General features: G+C 39.7%; 1 protein-coding gene across 1 annotated transcript in view; it reads right to left on the bottom strand.

Moving 5' to 3' along the window:
* KIF6 (kinesin family member 6) overlaps nucleotides 1-19,905 on the bottom strand; it is a 146,911-nt gene that overhangs the window by 46,222 nt on the left and 80,784 nt on the right. The window contains exon 15 of the mRNA XM_081903946.1: nucleotides 9,167-9,222. Coding sequence (XP_081760072.1) covers nucleotides 9,167-9,222 — 56 coding nt within the window. The remainder of the gene's footprint in view (nucleotides 1-9,166; nucleotides 9,223-19,905) is intronic.

Raw genomic sequence — 19,905 nt, 5'->3', positions numbered from 1 at the left:
CCACTCTACTTTGGGTGTTCTAATGAGAAGTGTTCAACATGAGGAATCCCTTCCCCGCAAAACAAAACACCACAAAGCAGTCTTTGAATTATTTTAAGATGTTCTCTGAAATATATGAAATGGCAACTGCTTCTCATCGTGTACATTCATGCGTCTTGTCCCTTTCCATCAGGACCAATGGACGTTTATTTGTGATGTAGGGGTGATCCCCCCCCCCCAGGAGTAAATGATTAAACCTCCCCTCCTCACATGCTGTAGTCTGAACCTGGATCAGATGCCCTTTCACTTGGTTTAAACTCTTTTTAAAATGGTTATTCTATACCAAAGAAATACCACTCCTAAGATTTAATCACTCCAATGAACTCTAAAAATGAGGCCCTTCTAAAGTAGTTACATTCCATGGGAAGTCCTAGAATAAGTATTGGTGATGTTTCAAAGCCAGCTGACTATGTATGTGGATTTAAAGCCATTTCATAACTTCTGGTAGAGAAGGAAAATACGATTTAAAAAACCAGCTCAGCTCAATCTTAGCTACAGTTCAGTAATGACGGCCTTGTAATACAGGAATTTATTATGCTGTAGACTGTTTTCCTACCATCATATCCAGAAACAGCTGCGCCGACAGTGCTAATTCCACATGATTTAAGGTTTAATCAACTTGGAAAACACCAGCCATTGTATTTTATTGCAGCAATTTTGTGAATTCTGCCATGACTGTTCTTATGCAGGTCACACATACAAAATATATTCCGGATATGTTGCTGTGTTTTTTAAGGATTTGGACCTATTCACAGTGGCATTTCCATTAAAGCCCAGGGTCTGATTCCTCATGCTGCTTCATGAGAGTGGAAAGAAGAGTGCTATAATAATAAGATTTACATCTGCACTTTCATGGGCACTATGAAATATGCTGACCTTACAAAGAACATACTTTTGCAAAAGAAGCAAATGCTAATATGAAATTATCCCCGATGATTTCAGAGTGCTAATATATCAGGGTGGAGATACTGCCCATTCTTGTGGAAGGTTAGATCACTACATAACATGTACACTGGAGTTTCTTGATAAGAGTAACTGATCATCTTGATCCATTGCCTGTCCAGCACCTCTAAAAAAATATGTACTTCAGAACACAGAAACAGAAATACACATCTCTGTGTCCATGAAGGACTTCCTCATGTTGAGGACTGTCCAAGTGGAGTGTATAAAAAGAGTAGGCCTCTGGCCTCTAAAATGAAAATGAAGTGATACCAGATGCTGAAGGACTCTTTGCGTTCAGAAAATAGATTACAGGCAAAATGTTTCTATTCTTTTTCTTCCCATTTTCTCATTTATTTTACTGCTAACCTATGGCTAAGCTGCCAGTTACATGAGACTAGGAACATAATTCATAGAATTGAATAACCTTACTGTTCTATAAGTATTAATATATTAATTACATCCAGCCTTAGGGTTCCAAGTTTTGAAACATGATTACTTGCCAGTTATTTTGAAAGGAAGACTGAATTCCAAGTAAAATTTGCAACACGATGAGAGATATACAAAACTTGATTAAAAATTAGGAAAAGCATAATAATTAAATACAAGTTATTAAGGATGGAATCCAGTACTGTACGAACATACAGTTACATGGGAATTATCTGTGTGATGCTCAAGCAATTTTTCCCATCCAGTTCCAGCTGGCTGCCCCCAAATCCCACAGAGCAAGGGGAACTATGATCTGAGTGTAACTCTGAAACTGTGCACCTAGTTATTTCTGCTGATTTTCACTGTGGTCAACAGACTTAAGGGCATAATCCTGAAGCAGGAGTGGTCATGGTATATAGGCTGCAAATGATCTGTGAGAAAGTGGGTGTACAATCTCATTTAGCCAAGAAAATGGTCTGAAGGCACAAGGCACCATTCTACTGCTGTTGCAGTTTATCCATTTATATCCTGCTGCCCAGGAGTGGTTTAGAAAAGTCTTAAAACAAGAATAAAAAATGGAATATGCAGCAAAACCTCAAGTGCTACTCTTCATGGTGTCAGCCAACCCTTCCCTTCCCCAGGATAATTAATTCTATTTATTCTCCTATTTTGATTCTCCGTTATTCCTCCCACCCCACAAACAGAACAGATTTTCTCGGTAGGTACCCATATAAATAGAGGTGGTATGATGATGATGATGATGATGATGATGATGAGTAGTAGCAGAATTACGTAGCCCCTGTGCAAGGGAACTGCCCGCACAACCCTAAAATTGGTGCTGGTTGAAGTCACTCACTACTACTAAGTCTCTTCTTCTGCATTCCTCCTTGGTTTTTATTCATTTCAAGATCTCCCTGAGCCTTTTAACTAGGGGAGCAATAGCATTTTTCCAGTATTGAATTACTCTTGCAGCCTAGTATCACCATCTACAGTAATTCTGTGGAGGAGTCCACGCCTTTCAGGATTTCTAGCTTGCTGGACTCAATGCCTTTTCTGATGTACAGAATGATGCTACTTCCAGTAAATCCTTTCCTGTCCTTTCTATAGAGTTTATATAGAGAGATATAGCCCTGTGGACCTGTCCTATGGGAGGGCACATGCCTGCTTTAAGCTCATGCACAAATAATCTAAACTATATAATCCTTCTGACATAGCAATTCTTGCAATACTGCTATCACCTTTCTTGGGGTACTCAGTTCTGAATAATGAGCTCTTGCTTGAAAAGGTGTGTCATTCATTTTGCCAAAATATGAGAGAGATAGTACAAAAGACCTTTTCCAACTTGTCAACAAGTTGCTTTCAAATGTTACTTTGCTGGCTTCAGCCAGATAAAGTCAAATGGTCTTCATTTGCTTTTAACAATATAACTGCATACGTAATAGGCATAGTATAGCTGACCTAGTAGCACGAAGTGTAACCCTTCAATTGCCTTTGAGGATTCCATGGCTGCATCCAGCAGGGATAAAACAGGCCATGTTTCATTATGCTGGACAAGGCTCCTGTTTATTTCTATATGATCAGAATTTGAGATGGATTAACAATTTGGGAATGTTCATTTCCATAAATATTCCCTTCCCCAAATGCCCCTGTACAATTTCCCAACATTTACACCCTTTCTTCTGTGCTCCCTAATCCATTCCATCTTTCTATCCATCCTCTTATTTACCAGGACAGCTGCGTTTTATTTTCATGATCCTGACTTTCTTATTTTCCTTCATTTCAAACAATGCTTCCACTTGAGTTCACTACAGTTATTCCACAGAGACAATATTACTAACCACAGATTTTAATAAAAATTACTTCTGATGTCTCACATGCCAGATGGATAAAAAGGACTAGAGGCCTGCAAACCCATACAGGATATTAATAGCAGGTGAAGACACCTGTGATTAATACTTTGTGATTTCTTTCTTGTGACCCAAACACTCTCTCCCCAGTGCATATGTAGGAGAACAAAAACAAAGTTAGAAGTGGATCACGGAAGACTGAAGAAAACGAGTTTTCTCATAGCAGCACAACCAAAATGGAGAATACAGGTGGTGAAGGAGGATACATAGTTGAAAGATCCTGAAATATCATATGAACTGGCAAGTGGTGAGGAACCAGCGTTGAGACAAAGAGGAAGGGAAGAGCCAGGGAGGGCTAGGAGAAAACACACTCTGAAACTTTGGAGAACTGCTAATGGTCAGTATATAGAATACTGAGCTAGATGGACCAATATTTTGACTCAACAGAAGGCAGCTCCTGAATTTCTAAGAAGAACTACCCTCCTCCTTTAATTCCTTTATTGGTTTCTTAATATTTATGGCAAGACAAGCAATCTGTTTATTGCAACATCTATATACAAAATGCATTGAGATTATCTTGACTAGGTTTAAAGTAACCCTGCTGAACATTTCTAGACAGTGAAGTACCCACATTCTTTTTCTCTGTTGCTATTAATACAGTGTGACATGACAGTGGGGAATGATGTGTACAATTGTTTTACAATACCTCGTAGTAGTGGTAGATTTTTGATCCTGCATGAATCACCACAGCAATGAAAGAATGTGTCATTCTCATTGACTAGCCAAGATGCATTATTTCTGGAAGGTCTATTTGAACTGAAAGGCTGCTACTCCCACAAAAGTTTGTCTTTCCTCTCTCACTCAGCTTCAATTATAGCATTAAGTGATCTTTGAGCAGAATAAAAGAAACAGCTGCTTTCCTTTGGGCTTTCAAATACCATTTGTGCTCATTTTTTCCTCTTGGAAAGGTTATACCAATTAGTGGAGTAAACATCACATTTAAAGCAATGTGCTGGAAATCTTTACTAAAATCTTACATTCATCAAGTGTGTCTGCCTACTGTTCTATGCTTTGTGTGATCAGCTCATTTGATCACTAACTCAGCAATAACAGAAGAGCTTAGCTGACTTATTTTTAAAGCTCTTTTTCGGAACTTTTGGCCAAGTTCTGTCCTCGTCTTGATTTCATTGAGATCTCAACAACACTGGCCTCCGTTCTAAGTACTATGACATGCTTTTAAAGTAATCAGTTCTTTGCTAACCTCTGGTGGAGGATTCTGCTTCAGAAAAATTTTCAAGGGGAGGGAATGCACTATTGTGAGCCAACCACCTAGAAAGGCTTTTTAAGTTCTCATCCTTACTTTATGGAATATGGGTAGGATAATCAACTCTATGTTGTCAAAATATCTTAAAGAACGTCCATACAGGTGAGGGTAAAATTGTTTGGGTTATCCAAGCCTTCTAGGATTCTGAATTGTGTGGCTGGAAGAATACAGAAAACTATGAAAAACTGGTACAATGCTCTCCTGCTTAGAGATGTAAAAGTGTATCTATGCGCATATCAAGCCCCCCTCCCCCGCCCTGTCCCCAAGATTCTGCTCCTTTTTAGTCACAACAATCTACACTAGCAGGAGCTTCTGAACAATCTTTGGGGGAAGTCCAAACAGAATATTTTAAGAAGTTACTGCAGTAACACAAAGCCAAAGCCTTTGCAAACCTCCTCCTACTTCCCTTTTAAGTATCTATTCTTGCTACAATCTTAAAGAGAATAGGAGACTCACAAAGGTTTTTGCAAGCCTCCTCCCTTACCTTTAAGACTGCAACTCACATGTTTTTCCTGTCAGCAGCAAGTGGGGGACGCGTCTTCCCCACCCTCACCTCTGCTGCCACCTGCCTGCTCAAGTGTGCAAGCTGCTTGTGAGAAGTGCTTTAAGGCAGCTCCCAAGGTCCCATTTTAGCTGAACATGACGCCATGAGCTTTCCTTAAGCCCTTCTCAAAGCAGTTTTTGAAGCACCCTCTTTCATTTAAAGGAGAAGGGTGGCAGATGCCTCAAACAGCGCTTCTGAGAAATGCTTTAAAGCACACCCCACAGTCCCATTTTGACTGACACAGGATGGGGCGCTGTCTTAAAATGTTTCTCAAAAATGCTGCTTCTCGCCCACTCCACTGCAGCCTTTCACCTGCTTGCAGGAGGAGCACATGAGCTGTGCTTCTGAGAAGGTTTTTAACTCCATTCATGAGCTGATGAATGAAGATTAAATGCTGCTGACTTGGCTGCGAAATCCTGTTCCCTGCTGGCAATAGGGTACACAACCAATGCAGGGTTAAACCCTGTCCTCCTGCACATCAGCAGTGATGCCTGTCACCAGTGACATCAACTGATGGCTGGGTGGGCATGGTTGAGGAGGAATGGCCTTGTGGGCCAAATTGGACCCCTTGGCATGCCAAGCCTGCAGGCCAGAGGTTTCCCAATCCTCCTATAGTCTCTTCTTTTAGATTCAAAATAGGAGCATTGTTATTAGTACATTTACATGATATTCTCCAATCTGAGGATAAATATTAAAGGAATCTTTTGAAGCAGTAATTAGTTTTCAGGACTGCAACAGATCTTCACTTTCAGTGCCTGTGAATCTGTTTGTCAAGTTAGGAAAACAATAATATGTCCCAGTATGTTTCCGAGCACAATTCAAAGTGTTGGTGCTGACCTTTAAAGCCCTAAACGGCCTCGGTCCAGTATACCTGAAGGAGCGTCTCCACCCCCATCATTCTGCCCGGACGCTGAGGTCCAGCTTCGAGGGCCTTCTGGCGGTTCCCTCATTGCGAGAAGCGAAGCTACAGGGAACCAGGCAGAGGGCCTTCTCGGTAGTGGCGCCCACCCTGTGGAACGCCCTTCCAGCAGATGTCAAAGCGATAAACAACTACCTGACATTCAGAAGACATCTTAAGGCAGCCCTGTTCAGGGAAGTTTTTAACATGTGATATTTTACTGTATTTTTGGTTTTTATGGAAGCCGCCCAGAGTGGCTGGGGAGGCCCAGCCAGATGGGCGGGGTATAAATAATAATTATTATTATTATTATTATTATTATTATTATTATTATTATTATTATTACTATTATTATTAATGACAACAGAGAACTCGTTTCTAATATCTTAGTTTCATTCCAAATGCCACTATATCAGCTGGGACACTGATTAAGTAGCTGCAATGTTTTGTATACCTCTGTTGCAAAATAGTAGTATTTGTTTTCTTTAAAAAAGGGAAAATGATGAGGTATGCATGACAGAAGTTCAAGCTACAGCCAACTGCTGTCTGTCACTATCACAGCAAATCATCAAGACTGGTAAAATGGATTCTACATTGCATCAAGTGGCTTACCAAAAGGTCCTCCTATGACCTTTGTGGTAGAGAATTTTTTATTATTAAGTGTTGGCTGGAAAAATAGAAACTGATACTTATGTGATCTGGCCTTAATTGTGCACACTGGGGCAGCCAGGAAAGCTTTAAGGAAACCAAAACAACAATAAAAGTAAATTAAATATATAGCTGTAGGCCACAGATGGCTACAATTCCTTCAGTCTGGTTTTCCAGTATAATTCTGGCAGATTAGGAACCATGCATGGCGTAATGAATGATACTCTGCATATGCATTCTACATACAAGTCACATTTAGTTAAGTAATGGTCCTATTGTCCACACAATCTACCTTCAGAATCGGTGGGTGGGGAGGGGTGGACTCTTTTGCTAATAGAGATTTATACATTGGTTGTATAGTGCTAGGTTTAATAGAACAAACTTGAGACAACAAGTTAGGTCTTGGGGACATTAGTGAGGTGGCGGGAGGGGGGGACACAGACAACAATGGCTGCATTCCTGTGGCTACTTACAATTGCATTTACTATGTACTAAAGATAAGATCCACCCAAAGATAAGCGTGTAAGTTCTGTTTACGTTAATGGGAAAATTGAGAATGTGCTTAACACTCTCCATCAAAACCAACAGGGGTTTAAATGAGCTTATCATTGAGTGAATTGTACCAACGGGGTTTTCTTGCCTCTGCAGCTGGTTCAGAATTGCTTTAGTACTGTGTAAGAGCTTTGCGATTCTAGCGTGCATTTCACTTTCACTTTCTTGCATTGGATTTTGGGAAGCTATTGAAGGTCCTCATCCTGCTCATCTACAAGCAAACATAGGGGATTCTAGAGTGTGCTGCTGCAGTCCACACAATGCAAAGTGTGAAGCTAGTGCAAGAAATCACATATCCCACTGCCTGTGATTACTTATAACCCTCTTGTGGCACATTAAATTAAAAAAAAAGAACATATTATTATTATTATTATTATTATTATTATTATTATTATTATTATTATTATTATTAATTAAATTTATATACTGTCCTTCATCCATAGATCCCAGGGCAGATCACAATATGTTGCTACCCATGTAAATATACCCTGTTGTGGGAGAAGCAAATCAATTCCATTGATAGTTAATACAGCACAACATGAAAAATGCAACAAGGAAAGAGAACCCAGGAAGTAGGAGACACAGAAAGAAATGCCGGCATAACATATAAGCAGGAAGTCCCGTATCAAATTCCTGCAGTGTGTAGCATATACATTACTCAAGGATTGGCCCTGAGAAATTCCACTATATAAATTGACCACTTTCTGAGAACACACACTGAGCAAAATTCTTATTGCTAGAGGAAATTAGTTTGTTATTAGTAATGCAGGTTGAAGACAGATGTAACATCCAAAATATGATAGAAATGTACACACATTTGCTACATTCTGAGGCATATCTCTTCAGGGCAGGGGATGTGTGTTTAAACCACTTCCACCATACTCGTCTGTTTTTACCTCCAAGTTAAATGAGTAATCATTATGCAAATGATACAATCTTTCATCCTCAAAGACCAAGAATTCTGCAACTAGAACACACATTATGGTGTCTAGACAATTTCCGTGATTATTACCGAGATACTGAAAAATGACTGCATATTTTGGAAATTTGGGAGAATCCTAACCATTTCCCTACCTTAATCATTCTGGACTAAGAATAATTTGTGATTTCATTATTACTATTAAGGTTTGTATCTTGTCCTTCCACCAAGGAGTTAAGAACAGCATCTTATCTGCACAAAAATCAGATGAAGTAGATCAGGCTAAGCAAGCTGTGAGTCTCACAAATAAGCATGGCACACAGCTGGACTAGACAATCCCTAGTGTCCCTTCCAACTCTACAATTCTATGATTCTATAGATGAATCTGGACTGCCAGCATTGCAACCCAGTATGCTAAGCACTGAACTGGACATGGTTCAGTGTCAAAGATGTGTGTGTCTCCCTTCTCCCCAATGTCCTACCCCCAGAAAAAAAACCCTAGGGAGCCACCAAGATTTTTCAGAAGATAGGTAAGGAAAAGAACAAGATTTGTGATGTCTGCCACAATGTATGCTTGTCACCAGGCCCAATGTTTGAGATAGCAGTGGCTATTGGGCATCTTGATTTTAGCATTCCTGGTTAAAGGTGAGCTTTGGCTGAGAATGTTTATACCTTTGATGGGTCATAGTTATATAGGATCTATTTTGCAACTTGTAAAGGTATTATTTTACCAGTACTCTTGTCATCTTACTCAGGACCTTACTGTATCTTCAATACACTGCTTCACAAAGCCCTTGCTGGCTTCCTTTGCAAAACAAAAAACAAAAACCCTTTGACAGTAGAGACTTAAGAGGTGAGTATATGGAAAGATCAGCAGAAGTCATAGCTGGTGGTAACATCCAGCACAGGATAAGCAGCTGACTTTCTCTGATAACAGCTGATCTTAAAAAACATTTAAAATGGCTTAGCTGATATGTTTGATATGCTGACATTGTAACAGAATATGGAAGATTCATGGATTACTTACTGATTTTGTTTCTTATTTCATTTACTTTTTCTCCCAAAGATTTTGCTTCAGCAAACCTAGTAAACAAAACAGTGTAGTTTAGTTAGATTACTGTAAAACAGAATTGGTGGCATATAGTCAACAGATCAACCACCAAACAGAATTGGTGGCATATGGTCAACAGATCAACACTTTTTTCTACTTGTGGAATATGAGCTCTTTCCTTTTCCTTTTAATCTGAGTTCATTCTTGAACAATATTCCAATTGAGATAGTTGCAAGTTGCTCTTTATATTTGCAATTTGCATTTTTAAAAAATTCCATGACCAAATAATGCAAAACAAAATGTTACAATCAACATGCATTGTTCATAGACAGTAATGATGAAGAGGTAAGACTTGTGAAATGTCCTTCATTTACTTGTTCTATTATCTTGGTGTTTTTTTTAAAGCGGGAATCAATGCTCCTCTGTTTGTTTTCCCTCAAAATGCCCATCCAATTTCAGGATCATGGTAGTGAAACATACTTTTCACTTTTTATGTTTTGTATCCTTTTCACTGCACATTCTGAAATAACACTTTTTTGATACATGTTTCAGGATTCCCACATCCCTTTACTGGTTGTTGTTGTTGTTTTTAAAGCCCAAGTCCTTATTTGTAACTTGCATTTCTCCGCTTTTAGAATTGTCCTAGCAAATTTCACAATACCTGTGTAATTATTTTAATGTAAAAAACAACACTTACAAAAAATTGGGGTGGGAAGTGCAACAACAAACCAATATTAACAATCAACCAAACTAGCTTGGGCAATTTTTGGACATGGTAATTTTATTTAGAAACAAAGAACAAATAAATAGACATTTCTTTCATAGCATGTTTCTAACCTAAACACTGCTTTTTTCCAGAATCACCTTTAAAAAGCATCTAACGCACATCTCCTCATTAGGCTTCAGCAAAAAGAAAGTTTGCATGCATACTATTTCGGCTTACTTCAACACATGACTGATTCAAGTGATGGAAAACTGAGGGGAAAACATGCAGGCAGGCTGCAGGAAATGGCACCAGTGACTTGGTAGGCTGCAATATTTTCCTCTATGCTTGTACTCACCTAATTAACCCTCATACTGGTCAGAAGTGCTGAAAAGGCAAACCATGAAAAAAAGATCCAATGACGTGTTTTGCATGGTTATGAGTGTTAACCCCAGTGGTCTGGCAAAACGTGTGCTGGAATTGTGTTCTAACGGCAAAACTACTGTTCTTTATGTGCTGAACTAACAGGCACTAATACTTCCATAGTTTATTAAATGTTCCTTCTTCCATTCTGGTAGATGACTATATTACAACTCTGCAGGTAGGAATTAAATTTGTGTGATGGCTTTTATTAGCAAGACTTCATATCCTAGCTGCTTCCTGGACAACAAGGATCATACTTTGATAATGTCGCAGATTTAAATTTACCATATATTCTACACAGAGCTACCACTGAAGATAGTTTCCAAGCTGTAGCTGGGGCAGAATAGAGTGACATTTTTTCTGCTACAGGCAGCGTATTACACCGGCGCTTGCTTGCTTGGGTGGAACAGCTTCTAGACCCAATTAAACTTACAAAACTCCGAAGAGCTTGGGCCTGCACATTTCAGGAAACACCTTTTCCCTACACAGTATACATTAGTTCAGGTTTTGCCAATATGGCACTTTCCAGATGTTTTGGTTTACAACTCCTATCACTCTCAGTGTGCTGGATGGGGTTGATGGCAGCTGCAATCCAAAACATCTGGAGGCTGCTAGATTGGTGGAGACTGTTCTAACTACTCAACATCTGTCAGAGCAGGGTCTCCTTGTCTGTGGCACTAAACTCCCCACTGCTAAAGTTCAGCATTATGTAGCTTCAGGAGTCACATGGAAGGCCCACTGGGATGCCTGGGAAGTATTCATTTGCACTTTGCTGGCAATGAATGCTCCTGGCCTGTGCTGTCACTAGTAGCCCTTCCTGCCACTGTTTTTCTTGAAAGTGCAATTCTGCTTTAGAAGGAATATTGGTAGCAGGGAGGGCTAACGAGGATACCATGGATCTGGTCTTTCAAAGTTTTCCTACAGAACTGCCACAAAGAGGCCCAGATTTATGACAGAGTTATCCAAGAAAGTTCAGGAAAATCAAACAAATTATGAGATGAAATGAGGGAGGGAGGGAAGAGCACAACCTTCACTAGTTATTAATATTGTCTTCATGAAATATTTGATCCTTTTGCAGTTCTCAAGACATTTCTTCTGGGAGGCAATTGCCACAGAATTCAATGTGCAGATATTATCCCACCAAGATATGAAGTTGATTGACCATTCCCTTCCTGGCTGATGCTGACATATTCCACTGAAAAGGAACGGTTGTTTTCAGACTGCTGCTTAGACTCTCAGAGTTTCCCACCCTTGCCCAAGAAAGGCTCCCAGCATCAGCTGCTGCTCCCCTAACCACTTAACTGTGGCACTAGGTGTTCTAGAGGAGACGCCAGGGACTCCTCCTGGCCATGTTCATGTGCGTTGTTGCAGAAGACAGAACTCGTTCACTGACATTTGTGTTCAACATATGGCATCTTTCACATGTGACAATGTTTGGGCATTAGCCAGAGGAATGCTGTTATTGATGGGTGATACAGAGTTGCAGAGGTAGTTAGCTTTTGGCCATCTAGATGTTGCTGGACTACAACTACCAATGTCCATAACTATAGGCCTGTTGGCTGGAGCTGATGGGAGTTGGAGGTCAACAGCATCTGGAGGGGAACAGGTTAGCCACCCCTGTGCTAGGTTCTCAGATGAAATGGTCTTGCCTTTCCCCCCCACTGGTATTACTGTGTTTCTGATGTTACTGATTGGAACACATAGGGCCTAATTAGTTACACTTGGAACACATAGGGCCTAATTAGTTACACTAAGCTTAAGCTCCAGTGTAGTGGTGACTATGTTAGTTGCACTATAAGACTGTACTTAAGGGTTCAGGCTTGCAGTAAAGACAAGTTGCATTCTTCCCTGAAGTTAGTGTAAGTTACTAGTTTCCCAACCTTCAAATTTTAGCCTACTTCTCCAAAAGTTAAATTTCAAAGGCATCCTGAAATCTCCTCAGAATGCAATAGATAACAAAGTGCCAGTGACTTACCAAAGACTGGCAACGAAAATGTTGATTAATGGTCAGGGTTGATGCTGTGCAGTCTAAAGCAACATTTCCCAAACTGTGGGTTGTGATCTGCAAGTGGATTGTAAAGCCTGTCCAAGTGGGTTGTGGGCTTTGTAAGTAAACTCAAAATAATTATTGCAAATGTGGTGACAGTTTGCCAGGTCCTCATAACAAGGAGTTACAGCTTGCCTCTGATGTGGAAACATTGGAGGCAGCACCTGAACATCAGAGGAAAGCTGCGAAAGTCACTTAAAACAAATCCCTGTACCTTGTGGTGAACCATCACCAGATCTGCTGCCAGGTTTAGTTAAGTGAAGTTTGCTTAGTCAAAATAAGATATGATATCTTTACCCTGTGTATGATCTGAGATTATGTCTGACAACCATCAAACCCCACATTGACCTACTGCAAGCTCCACCACCCAGATGATTCTTGCCAAAACAATCTTTATCATGAATAAAACTATTAAAATATTCATGGCTTGTTTCATATTGCTTGTGTAACCATGTGCTTTTAGAATAATTTTTTATAGTTTATGAAGCAATATCCTGAAATCAGATGGCTCATAAACAAAACTTTGAATAACTTTGTAAGTACTATAAATATTTCAACAAATTCCACATAAATAGGGTCATTAAGTAAATTTTAGCTTGGATGCCTCAAGGAATGGTTACAAAATAGGCAAATTTGGAGTTAAAATGCACAAAACTGATGGCTGCTGAAGACCAGAGGTCCTATATTCATGTGACAATAAAACGATGGGTCACCATACCAAGTAAATTTGAACTAGTGGGTTGCATCCTCAAGAAGTGGGGAAACTATTGATGTAAAACATATGGGAAGCATCAGGTTGCAGAAAGGTGCACTACTGGGTTGACAGATCTGATTCTCTCTGAGACCGTGCAGGTAAGGAACCGACAATGTGAGCCTCCCAATTTCTAATTCTTCAGTTTGCAGAGGTATTTAAGTCAAGTCTCTAACATTTAGCCTACTTTAACTTTTATTTTAATGTTATCTACACTTAGCTTATACAGATAAACAATCACATAAAAAGGAGGGATTAAAATATGTATTTAAAGATAATTCCCTTGAAATAAATCAAAGATACCTGTGGGATGACTCATTCTGTTCGGGGTTTTGTGGCCAGGACAGTCATGAAATTTTGAATGGTTACTCAGATGTGTATAATCATCATTGTACAGATTGAAGACATAACTATAGCATTTAACTGTTAGCAGAGCCTTGGGTTTAAGTGATTATCTGGGCAAGAGTTGGTCTAGCAGAAGCTATTGGCAAAACCCGCAAGTTCCATTTTTGTCTAACAAAACGAGCAGTGGAACAAAGCTAAGAAATAGCACTTTTCCACATGAGAGGCACAGCTGGGCAACTGTCTCCTCTCAATTAGTCACTTTTTCTTTCAAATTGTAAGCAGCTAGTATCTTAGGACTCCATACCCTTATTTGAGGGATCATTTCTATAGTGAGTAACCAGAGAGGTGTACTCGAAAGTGATTGCTTTAAGAGCCGAACCTAACATGGATAACTGGGCGATGCTGTAGTGGTTTCTCAACACACTGCTTCTGATGTAAACAGGAAAGAAGTTATGGAAATGATTTGTCCTGGGTTTTGTTTTAAGCACTTGCTGTAATATAAGGGATAGCTTGCAAGCTGTGAAAAAGAGACATTTCCTCAACCTGGATTTACAGAGGGGTTGCCTTGATGAGTTACATGACCTAATAAGTTATTTACCAGCCTGTCACAGTTTCCTTGTCTTCCTAGAGGAAAGGACCTAACCCTTTCCAGCAGTCTACCTCTTATTCTTGCCTCTCCAGTCTCCCATGCTCTTTTGAGCAGGGACTTCCTGATGGACATCATCTGGCATCAGTGGAGACAGGGGCAGCTGGAGGTGCAGTCTGCAGGTGTGCTGCTGCTGAATGATACTCCAGATGTTGTTAGATTATGACTGCCATCACCCCAACCATTAGCTATGCTGGTTGGGGCTGATGAGAGTTGGAGAACCACAGGTTGGTCAACCACATTCTACGGGTGCATACACAGGTTAGATCTAGTTGGCCTTTCAGCAGCAGCATATTTGGACAACATAGCTCCAACTATCCCCATCTCTACTGCCACCATACAATATCTAATTGAAAAGGTTGTGGAGACCCTCTTCCTGGTCATCTAGCATTCAGCAGCCGTGGCCCATTATTATTATTATTATTATTATTATTATTATTATTATTATTATTATTATTATTTACATTTGTTAATCACTTTTTAAAAGTCTCAAAGCAATTTAACATGATAAAATATGACAGTTAAAAATTAAACCAATGTATAATACAAAAGACATTGCATTCTGTATTACACAAAATGCCCATCCAATAACATAATAACGAGGACGAGTACTAATCATTACTATCCTCTGCAGCCACCACTGACCCATATATCTATATATATTTTCCTATTTTTTAAAAAAAATGTGCATCTGTTGAAATGGGCTCTAGAGTACCAAATCTTAGGCCATAATAAATCTGTTATCCATGACACACTTGGTTGTGGCTAACATACCCACCTCTCTGGAGTTAGTTAAGCAGTTTGGAAATACAAAATATAACAGACAAAATTTCAAGTTACGGATGTTGTTTTGGTATGCACTTTCCTACTTCATCAGATTCAAGAAGGAACGATGGGTTCCTTTAGCCACCTTCTGCAGAGAATATACATTCTACTTGTGGTGCACTGTGGCCTGGATCATGCACACTGATTGGGGGAGGTGTTGGCAGATAGACAAAATGTTGATGGCAGAGGGTTGGCTTGAATGTCTTTCTGATCTTTTCCAATGCTGTGATTTTACAATTAAGGTTACTGACAAGTTGGAAGCAATTGGGAAGCAAACTAGAAGGAAGATAAGGTGCCTGAAGAGGTAATGCTAGTGTGGTCAGGATTGGTGGGCAATGCCACTCCACCACAGAGGAGCAGAAGAAAATCTATAAAAAGCAGCCATGCAGATATCTCCAAGTGCCACATAACATAAATTGCTCCAGTGGTCTATGGAGGTATCCACCCAAATTTTTTAAAAGGAAACGGGGGAAGAAGCCAAAGAAAGAAAATACAGTGGAACAAAAATAATTGTGAACCCAAAGTCAAGCAGGGAATGAGAAACATGACAATCCTACTGCATATAGTAATACTGGCATAAAAGAGGTTTACATTTAGAAGAAAGTTATGTTAGCTTTGAAATGTGTTGTATATATAATCCTTACTTAGAAATTTGAACAGTGGCTGGGTCAGTGAGTTTCTGTACAAGTGGCGGTTCGGCAGCTATGTTCCAAATTACAGAGTAGATCTGAGAGGAGTTTGTTTTGAACAAGTGTGATGTATTTGGAGTTCCAAACCTCTTTTACTAATGCGTTCTGCAAGCAGCACAAGACTTCCTTGCTCTGTTTGTATGGCATCTACGGCAATTTTAATGAGCATTGCAATGAACTATGCCAATATTAGAAGTGCAGTGTTATTCTACGCTTGTTTCCTCAGAAAAAGTCCCACTCTGTTCAATAGGGTTTGCTTAAATGTTAGGATTACAAACTAAATATGATTTGATTCTAGGGTTGGGCTTGAATCCTTCTACTTATTTTGACATGAAATTCATCTCAAATACAGGGGTACCTCAGGTTAAGTACTTAATTCATTCTGGAGGTCCGTTCTTAACCTGAAACTGTTCTTAACCTCAAGCACCACTTTAGCTAAAGGGGCCTCCGGCTGCTGCCGCACCACCAGAGCATGGTTTCTGTTCTCATCCTGAAGCAAAGTTCTTAACCCAAGGTACTATTTCTGGGTTAGCGGAGTCTGTAACCTGAAGCATCTGTAACCTGAAGTGTATGCAACCACTGTAGAATTACCATCTGTAATACCTTAAAAAAACACCTCAGAAATAAGAGAAGAAATGATAGTCTTTTAGAAAAACCATAGGAATTATATGGCTATATTTCATGCATGATTATTTACATGATTATTAACAGGGCCACACAATGCATTGTGATAGATATATAAGGCTTGTCCGTACCAGTGTTCAATGCGTGCAGGTGACATTTCTCCCCCTGCCCCTAAGTGCCATGATGAGGTGTCTCAGATAGGTGTTGGTGGAGCTGTTCACAACACACACACACACACACACAATTTCTCAAAAATGAAAGCTCCGTAAAAGTTATGGAGAGTGAGGAAGCACTAATTGAGAGGGGAGAGAAACAACACATAGTCCCAATGCATTCCAGCAACCACTGCCCACTAGTGTGACTGGGGAAACATCTACACAGATTTGGAAGCATAGAAAACTGAAGGCCCTCATGGACCAAAGTATACACACATACACATGGACATAGTGACTCACATGCATATTAATGCCTTCGTTTTGACACAACACTGTCAAACCGGTAGTTGCATAAATTCAACTAACATGCAGTATCCGCCATGTTACTCGTTCCATGTCTCTGATACACAAAATATGAGTATGCATGGCTGACGAAGCCTGGCAGGGTGAAACAAGGTATTATTCCGGGAATCCTTGTCACGTTTTAAGTTCTTTCGTCTGACACCGGCATACAGCAGCTGAATACAACAACCACACTTTGCAAAGGCAAATGTGGAGCATTACAAAGAAAAGATCATCTTTTGCAAGTACTGCTCCTTAAAGTTGTTACGTTTGACACTTGTATTTGCTAAGACATACATGGACCACAGAAAGCTTCTATTTGGACATTACGTTTTAAAAAACGGATTCATTTGTACATACGTGGAACACAAAAGCTTCTATTTGGATATTACATATATAAGAATTGATCTATTTGTATTTCCTGTTCTAAATGTTGGTCTCTAATTGCTTCTACTCAATTAGATAATGTGAAAAGAGTTATGTTTATATGATGTATAAAGAATTTATATAGTTAAACACAGCCAGTTAAGTTGTGGGTATATTTGTTCATTTTGACATAGCCATAGCCTCTGCAAAATCACAGATTTTGAAAAAGTACAATGGCCATGATCTCAGGATTTGCAGATAATGGTGCATAACAGAAGATTGCCTCATGTCTCAGCCCTGATAGGTAGAGACACGTGACTTGTTTGCTCTCTGTTATATCCATAGTAAGCAACAATATACCTCCTTATCATTCTGAGAGAAAACTTTCAAAGCACAGTTTCTAAAAGTATATGGGCATCTATCACTCTAGTTGAAGAAAATGATTGATCAGATATGTGATGGTTCTGAACACAATGTCCATGGTGGAGTGAAAGATAGTTATCAGAATAAAGAATATAATAAAAGAAGGCACAACCAAAGGAATAAAAATCAAAAGCAGATGTCTGGGAAGGATAAAGGAGTATAAAGTGTGAGAGGACTATGAAAAGAGATGCAAGACATCTGTCTAAGTACCTATGTTTATCTCCAGAATTCCCAGGCTTCTTCTTGTGTTCAGTGAGTCCTGGAGATGCGCCACATATAAGTGCCAAATGTAGAAATGGAAAATTATGAATCACTGGACAGGCAACCTTGTTTGGAGTTGTGATGGAATTTCCTGGATAGTCACCATGCTCCTGTGGTCTGAATGTTAATTAACTCTCCTATTCTAATACTCAGGCCTTTTTGTCAGCCAGAACCCACCAGAACTCAGTTCCAACACCTCTCAAGTGGGCGCCCTTTTCATTGTAAGAGAACAAAGGTGAGTTCCAGCACCTCTTTTTCTATAAAAATAGCACTGCTAATATATTTTATCAAAAACCCTCAAAATGTTTGACCTAATGTACTAGATGACAAAGTATTGTTACTTCTACAGAAAAAGGAAATTTGGAAACGGATGAAGAAAGAGGTCAAAATGATTCCATGAATATAATATCACAAAGGACTCCTAGGGCCTAGATGAGGAAACTGTTGTTCTTTGAGTGGCGTCTTACGTATCCATTATTTATTAATTAATTTTTTTATATTGCTTTTTGGTCCTTCAATACAGTATATAGAAGAAGAAGAAGAGTTTGGATTTGATATCCTGCCTTTCACTCCCTTTAAGGAGTCTCAAAGCGGCTAACATTCTCCTTTCCCTTCCTCCCCACAACAAACACTCTGTGAGGTGAGTGGGGCTGAGAGACTTCAGAGAAGTGTGACTAGCCCAAGGTCACCCAGCAGCTGCATGTGGAGGATCGGAGACGCGAACCCGGGTCCCCAGATTACGAGACTACCGCTCTTAACCACTACACCACACTGGCTCCCTGTGTTCTACTTACACACATAGAACTGTACCAGTAAAAATCACAATTTGGAAACTGCACATATGGTGTTTGGTAAACATACTTATTATAACCCTCCTTTTTATATGTATTATGCTTTTTTTAACCTTGTCAGGAGCACCTACTGACCAATAAATTCTCCAGAAACAGGCATTTCTGTTGCTCTGAACTTGTATTTGCCATTTGATACATGATATAAGAGCTAATCACACTGCCTCACAAAAACAATGAAGACAAAACTTAAAGCCAATTTTTTGCAGCTGCTTCTAAGACTATAAACATATTTCTTACACAGAACCTTAAAAATATTTTGTATAGGCTCTATTGCACTTTTAAAAGTGCTATGTGAATAATAAATAATTCTATGTATGCATGTGTATGTATTCAGTCATTTAGCCTGCCCAGTTCTGAAGGGTCAAGGAATGAGAAATATTTAAAAATACACAATGGAATAAAACATTAACTTCAAAATTAATTTAAAAAAAGAGCTTGATAATAATACCAGTTACTGTAAGTCGGTCATATAAAGTCCTTCATCACTTTTGAAAGATGTCCAGGCTCAGGAGTAGGAATTTCATTGATAGAAAAATCCCTGCTTCTTGGTACACAGAGATGACAATGCAGTGACCGAGAAGAATGCAATGTGGACATATAGATGCCAATGTGGTCTGTGTCAGTACCCATTCATATCAATATGCTGTATAGTTGACATGCAGGTATGTGTATCTGTCCTCTATTGGAGTGCTTTGGATTATAAAGGTAAAGGTAAAGGGACCCCTGACCGTTAGGTCCAGTCGCGGACGACTCTGCTGTTGTGGCGCTCATCTCATTTTATTGACCGAGGGAGCCGGTGTACAGGTCATGTGGCCAGCATGACTAAGCCACTTCTGGTGAACCAGAGCAGCGCACAGAAACGCTGTTTACCTTCCTGCCAGAGTGATACCTATTTATCTACTTGCATTTTGATGTGCTTTCAAACTGCTAGGTTGGCAGGAGCTGGGACCAGGGAACGGGAGCTCACACCGTCGCGGGAATTTGAACCATCGACCTTCTGATCGGCAAGCCCTAGGCTCTGTGGTTTAACCCACAGCGTCACCCGTATCTCTTTTGCTTTGGATTATAGTAATGGGTATTTTTTTGAATATCTGCTTATCATAAGTGGTTATAACATTCCTGGTCCTCTTGACACAGATACAAAAACATGGATACGAACGACGATCCTGCCCTGCTACTCTCCCACTTCATCCACATTCTTATGAAAGACTTTGAACAGAGGAGTTGCCACCTTCCTGACCTGCCATTCCGATCCCCCAAATGT

Source organism: Podarcis melisellensis (genome assembly GCF_964234715.1).
Source record: "Podarcis melisellensis genome assembly, chromosome: 3".
Classification (NCBI taxonomy): domain Eukaryota; kingdom Metazoa; phylum Chordata; class Lepidosauria; order Squamata; family Lacertidae; genus Podarcis; species Podarcis melisellensis.
This window is presented reverse-complemented; position numbering and strand designations above follow the sequence as displayed.